The following is a 7,178-nucleotide window of genomic DNA, read 5'->3' as shown; positions in this document are numbered from 1 at the left end:
GCAAATTATTCACTCTGCTCCACTTGCTATTCTGAGATTTCCGCAATATCTAAGGGATCTAGATCATACAGGGAGAGGCATGGCCATAAAAAGCAGAGGCCAAAGGCATGATTCCTTTCTTGTACAAAATACAAGTCTTATTTTAATTAAAATAAACAGACTGGGGTTGCTTAGCATTAGGGAAAGCAATGTACAGCCCCGAGGTATCTCTCAGTCTCTGGTTAAACTTGGACCAGATTTGTCTGATGGACAATGAAAAACGAGTTGCTAATATGAAAAAAGTCTCATTTCATTTGCTTTTTGACAGGTGGCCAGTATGCTAAACCCTTCAATCTACTTTGCACTCTACTTTTTAGTTTTATCAGAATAATCAAGTATTGAAAGGATAAGTTTACACTTGCAGTTTAGACTGGAAGTGATCTCTCCTTTCAGGGCAAGGTAAGTGGATGGACCCACTGAGGGGATATGGCACTGTTGCGGCACTTGATATCGTGTGGGAGGGAGGCACATAAAGCACTTGAATATCCAGGACCATTCATCATGGTCCATTCATTAAAACTGAATAATGATAATAATAAGCTATAAGGTATGTTGCCTTTTATAAATATAATGTCAGTGGGAATCATTCTCATGGGGTCATCTTAATTATTTTTAAGTGGTTAGCCTTTTTCCCCACAGGACTTCCCAGAGAGGAGTGACATTGCCTGGGTATTTCAGGATGGAGGAGTCAATCCAAGCCCCATAAAATTCACCTGAAAAAATTCTATTGATTTCATTGGGGTTTGGATCATGTTCAAAGACCAGCAAGGAAATGGAATAAGTTACCTGCAGTCATGTCCAACAGAAAACTAAGCATGAGAATTTTTCTTTCAATTTTACATAGATATTCATTCCCCTTTGAAAAATTAGCTTCAAATACAGAGGATATAAGCACCAAGCTTATTATTAATTTTTAATTCAAAGGAGCTCCTTTTGAAATGTATTGGTCAACTAAATTAAATTAACTTAATGTTATTTCTGTTTGATTTTCTTCACTTTGTTACTTTTTACAACTAGTGTGGGTCAACCTTCCAAGGGCAAGAACATAATCAGGTCAGCTTTCAAGCTGCTATAATTTTTCTGATATGTGGATGAGGAAAGGAAATAGATATGGGTGGGTACTATATCTCCTGAAATGGCCTCTTTCTTCCTGTTTAACAATAAATATTCTACAGAAAGGAAGCTCATATATTACTCTTCAGATGAGTTCCCATTTTATTAATCATGAAGATTTTAACAGGGGCCTGAGACAGGAAATCACAGTCTAATGATCAGCAGAGTCTGATTTAATCCTCACGTTTGGATCAGATTAAAAACAATGTTCTGCAATGTACATCTATGTAGATAAATAATCAGGTTTAATTAGTATTAAACATACAAACAGCTTTTATAACAACATATGGCCCTACTGAATTACTAAGGCTGATTAAATATCCATGGTAAAACCTCCTTATGGTTAGAAACTTAAATGGACTTTTCAGGTGTTGTTATCAGATGAAAAAAACATACCTCTCAGAGTTCATCATTATTATTAATTAATTATTGATTATTAATAATAACAATGGTTATGAACTCTGATGTATATGTTATTATTAATAATAATAATAAATTCAACTCTGTTCTAGATAAGTGTAGTTCTGATTAAAATGTGAAATGAAACATCTTGGTTAATGGGTTGAGGTTCAACACGTACTCCACTGCAATCTGATAACCTAGAGAAAAATCTTGCATTATATTCGGCAGAATTTCAGCACCTTAACCCCAGTTCCTCCTCCTCTTCTTACCAACCCGGTTCTGGAAAGGAAAACCTCATTATACCATCAGCATATAATAATTATTCTTGCATCAATCAGTCTCAGTCCATTCAGTTGCCCGTCCACCAGAATCCAAGAAGGGCTCCAAAACTTTTCTTAAACATTTAAATAGAAGTCCAAATAGCAAACTGAAATGGGAATTCATGTGATGAGCAGTGTCTTATCCCTCCCTGGAGTATTCATATGACAGAGGAAGAAGAGAGCAATTCACCCAAGAGACTACCTACCTATCTAGCATTGTCTCCTCATAGATACTTCAAAAAGTTAGAAGTGTTTATGGGACTGGGAAAGGCAATTCTAAGAAATAAGACCTGTGCATTTCTTACCAGCTTTCAGCCATGAGTTCTTTTGGTTTTCAGTTTGGATGGTTTCTTGGTTTAGCTTTCCTTGAAATTTGAGTTCAACTATATTAAAAGAATGACACAGAGAAAGAAAGGTCTGTGCACTGATATTTGGATTGACAAGGACTTCTGAATTTTTATTTGGTGCAAGAGACCTCCACAGTGACTTGCTTTTTTAAAAGAGCTTTTATCTATGCAAAACTTCAGAGTAAAAGTTGCTTAGAATAGATTTGCTTGAAAAAAATTTTGAAAAAATGTTATCAAAATTTTGGGGAAAAAAAGAGCATTTTTACCAAAGTTTTTTCTTGCCACTTATTCTGGAACATTTTTCTTGCAACTTACTTAGAAATAGACTTATTTTTCATTTCTAGTAATTTTTGTAGTAAGATTTAATTGAAGCTCTGTGGGTGGCCTGAAAGTTTGGGGGTTGAAATAGAGAATTTGCCTCCATCTTTCAGCAAAAAGTTGGAATTTTTCATGGTTTCAGGTTTTGTGGCCTATGATTCACAACAAATAAGTTTTACTTAGGATATTCAAGACTTTTGTTTGTTTGGCAAATAATATCAAGCAAAATGAAGCAGAAATTCAAAGCTGTCTTAATATCTCCACTTTCATTTAGCCTCTGGGCTGTTTTTCAAGAGGGTAAAGGACCTTTGTTGTTCTCCTCTGTGGTTTTGTTGTAAGCCTTCTGTTAGACTTGCTTTTTCTCCCTGTGACCTTGTCACCAAATCAAGGACAACAGAGGACTGAAAAGTGCTATTTCAGGGAGTCCAAATTCTGTGATGAATGGCAAAAAATTATTCCACCATGCAAAAGAAAAAGATGGCTTTAGAAAACTTCCCTTCTCTGCCAAACAGTGACCTTCAATCTCATTGCTTTTATTGCATGACTGTAGAGCTAAGAAAGAAAGGAAGGCATTAGGGGCCAGCTAGACCAGGGTGAATCTGCTGGGGGATAATATTCCTTGGTCCTCTGAACAGCAGCATGCCTTCTTCACATTCGAGTGCCAGCAGAAGTTGAAATGAAGGGTGCAGTTAGTGTCACAAGGCTGAGTGGGGAAAAATGAGAGAGGAAAAGAGGATGATTTTCTTGAGGTTGTCTTACTGAGGCCTGATGGTGACATAGAAGGAGATAAGTCTTAAAGCATTTCTCACTCTGGTCCCTTTCTTCATTTTCAACTCATCTCCTTAGTGCACCTCTCTCCTTTCGCCGTCACTTCCTACCCTCTTTCCTCACTCCCTCCCCAAACAAAGATTTCAGCTTGCTCACCCATGCCGCAAAGCAGCTGCATGAAGCCACATCCTGATAGAACAAGAAACTGTGTAACTGATGTACGCTTGTGCAGTACACTTCATTGTACTTAGTTTGGTTACAAGCTAGTAGCAGTTGCACATCAGCTGGATAAACCGGAATTAAAAATGTTGAAGAGAAAACCATCTAATGTGTCTGATAAGGAGAAAAGTCAAAAGCCAAAGGTAAGAATGTTTAATTTTTATTGTCAATGAATAATAACAGGAATCTTAACAATTTTTAAAAGGAGGATTTCCTTTTAAATTCTAGCTTCAGGATTTCCTAATGTGCTAGCAAGTGCCTCAGTGGTATAATCTCAGGAATCTAGTTGTATATACCTACTTTATAAAAGTAATGATACAATTCAAGAAATCATCATTGTGAAGCTGCTATAGCTGTGCTAAAGAGTCCTGGTACTGGACTTTGCCTATTGTTATATGCTCTGCATCAGTCTTTAACAGAGGGGCTTGTTTACCAAAATCCCCTCTCTCCCTTTCATCTATGATAAACAGATGATGTCCCACAAGAGAGTGTGAGAATCAGTGAAGAATTAGAAAAGCTATTAAATTTGTTCCTTATTTTAATAAATTTGCTTCTGCATCATCATAACCAAAGGAGAAGAGGATACTTGGAAATCAGTGTTTGTCATCTCCACTTTTCTGGGAATTATTATACTTTCAGCCTGAAATAAATACTCTGAATAAATTGATATTAGGCTACACTGGACACTTTCCACAATCTGGAACTGCAAGAAAGAAAGTGAGAGTTTTGCAAGATGCATAAGGATGTGTCCTGTGCTAGAAATTTATTTCCAGTCCCCGGACTGGGTGCAGAATGACCTTTGCAAGTGTGTTGTAAGCCTGAAGAGAAAAGGCTACTGCTACATCTGAGCGCATCAGTATCCATTTCTATTTCAATTTGCCAGTGCTGAAAATTGAAATAAGAGATTAGAAAAGCCTTTTAGTATATCTCTGCTCTCAGTAACTCACCATCTCCTAGTTTACAGACCTATCTTCTCAGTATTTGGGAATACACCTCACTTTGTGATTTCTGGGTCCTAAATATTATTGCAGACACAATTTCAGCAGGAATGTCTTTTGGTTTTACTCAACATTGGCTTCTGCGTATTGCACTTGCAGTTTCAGACTATGACTCATTAGCAATTAAAATTAATGTTTTTTTCCGTGGGTTTGAAACAATTCTGAATCCATTTTCCTATGGATTTGAATAGTTTTTTTAAGTGTTTCACTGGTTGTTATGGTATGTATTTTCTTCTGTTGAATCATCATACTTTTTTTAAAGATAGAGCAGAAGTATAATTAATATCTAATTACACTATAGGTTAAGCAGGAAATGACCATGAGAGACTCTGTGGATGGGCTTTGTTTTACTGTCTCTTAAATAACTTCAAAAACAAGTTTGGTTACTCTCTTCTTCCAGAATAATACATTCCTTAACAACAGTCTGATTTCTTTTTTTCCCCCCCCACAGTTAGTTATTCATTCATGAATGCACTCCATGCTATTAAAATGCTGGCATTGTGGTTTCTCAAATATATATCTGTTCACAAACAGAGAAGGACTGGTGGGAGATGTGGTGGTTGGAGGCCAGCTTGGGCTTAGCGACCATGAAATGACAGAATACTCAATACTTAGTGAAGTAAGGAGGGGGGCCAGCAAAACCGCTACCATGGACTTCCGAAGGACGGACTTTGGCCTGCTCAGGACACTGGTCGAGAGGGTCCCTTGAGAGACAGTCCTGAAGGCCAAAGGGGTCCAGGAAGGCTGGACGTTCTTCAAGAAGGAAGTCTTAAAGGCGCAGGAGCGGGCTGTCCCCATGTGCCGTAAGAAGAACGGGTGGGGAAGACGACCAGCCTGGCTGAACAGGGAGCTCTGGCTGGGACTCAGGAAAAAAAGGAGTTTATCACCTTTGGAAGAAGGGGCAGGCAACTGAAGAAGAGTACAGGGATCTCGTTAGGTCGTGCAGAGAGGAAATTAGAAAGGCAAAAGCCCAGCTAGAACTCAACCTGGCCACTGTTGTGAAAGACAACAAAAAATGCTTTTACAAGTATATTAATGACAGAAGGAGAGCCAAGGAGAATCTCCATCCTCTATTGGATGCGGGGGGGAACGTGGCCACCAAGGATGAGGATAAGGCTGAGGTACTCAACGCCTTCTTTGCCTCAGTCTTTAATAGTCAGAGCAGTTATCCTCAGGGTACTCAGCCCCCTGAGCTGGAAGACAGGGACAGCAAGCAGGATAAACCCCCCCATAATCCAAGAGGAAGCAGTTAATGACCTGCTACGCCACCTGGACGTTCACAAGTCTATGGGGCCGGATGGGAACCACCCGAGGGTACTGAGGGAGCTGGTGGAGGAGTTTGTCAAGCCACTCTCCATCATTTACCAGCAGTCCTGGTTAACTGGGGAGGTCCCGGACGACTGGAGGCTTGCCAATGTGACGCCCATCTACAAGAAGGGCCAGAAGGAGGATCTGGGGAACTACAGGCCGGTCAGCCTGACCTCGGTGCCGGGGAAGATTATGGAGCAGTTCATTTTGAGGGTGCTCACGAGCCATGTCCGGGACAACCAGGGGATCAGGCCCAGCCAGCACGGGTTCATGGAAGGCAGGTCCTGCTTGACCAACCTGATCTCCTTCTATGACCAGGTGACCCGCCTAGTGGATGAGGGAAAGGCTGTGGATGTGGTCTACCTGGACTTCAGTAAAGCCTTTGACACTGTCTCCCACGGCATTCTCCTAGAGAAACTGGCGGCTCACGGCTTAGACAGGTACACTCTTCGCTGGGTAAAAAACCGGCTGGATGGCCGGGCCCAGAGAGTTGTGGTCAACGGAGTTAAATCCAGTTGGCGGCCGGTCATGAGCGGTGTTCCCCAAGGCTCAGTTTTGGGGCCAGTCCTGTTCAATATCTTTATCAACGATCTGGATGAGGGGATCGAGTGCTCCCTCAGTAAGTTTGCAGACGACACCAAGCTGGGCGGGAGTGTTGATCTGCTCGAGGGTAGGAAGGCTCTGCAGAGGGACCTGGACAGGCTGGATCGATGGGCTGAGGCCAACTGTATGAGGTTCAACAAGGCCAAGTGCTGCGTCCTGCACTTGGGTCACAACAACCCCAAGCAACGCTACAGGCTTGGGGAAGAGTGGCTGGAAAGCTGCCCAGAGGAAAAGGACCTGGGGGTGCTGGTTGACAGCCGGCTGAACATGAGCTGGCAGTGTGCCCAGGTGGCCAAGAAGGCCAATGGCATCCTGGCCTGTATCAGAAACAGTGGGGTCAGCAGGAGCAGGGAGGTGATCGTGCCCCTGTACTCGGCACTGGTGAGGCCGCACCTCGAATACTGTGTTCAGTTTTGGGCCCCTCACTACAAGAAGGACATGGAGGTGCTGGAGCGTGTCCAGAGGAGGGCAACGAAGCTGGTGAAGGGCCTGGAGCACAAGTCTTATGAGGAGCGGCTGAGGGAACTGGGACTGTTTAGCCTGGAGAAGAGGAGGCTGAGGAGAGACCTCATCACGCTCTACAACTACCTGAAGGGAGGTTGTAGCGAGGTGGGTGTTGGTCTCTTCTCCCAAGTAACTAGCGATAGGACGAGAGGAAATGGCCTCAAGTTGTGCCAGGGGAGGTTTAAATTGGACATTAGGAGAAATTTCTTTACTGAAAGAGTGGTCAGGCCTTGGACCAG

At 41.9% G+C, this 7,178-nt stretch overlaps 1 protein-coding gene across 1 annotated transcript in view; it reads left to right on the top strand.

The window, feature by feature from the left end:
- The first annotated feature begins 3,469 nt into the window (after positions 1–3,469).
- SAMSN1 (SAM domain, SH3 domain and nuclear localization signals 1) overlaps positions 3,470–7,178 on the top strand; it is a 37,999-nt gene continuing 34,290 nt past the window's right edge. The window contains exon 1 of the mRNA XM_075170402.1: positions 3,470–3,669. Within this exon, the coding sequence (XP_075026503.1) occupies positions 3,613–3,669 (57 nt within the window). The 5' untranslated portion in view covers positions 3,470–3,612. The remainder of the gene's footprint in view (positions 3,670–7,178) is intronic.

Source organism: Calonectris borealis, chromosome 1 (genome assembly GCF_964195595.1).
Source record: "Calonectris borealis chromosome 1, bCalBor7.hap1.2, whole genome shotgun sequence".
Lineage (NCBI taxonomy): Eukaryota > Metazoa > Chordata > Aves > Procellariiformes > Procellariidae > Calonectris > Calonectris borealis.
The sequence above is the reverse complement of the archived record's forward strand: the minus strand, read 5'-3'. Positions and strand labels throughout refer to the sequence as shown.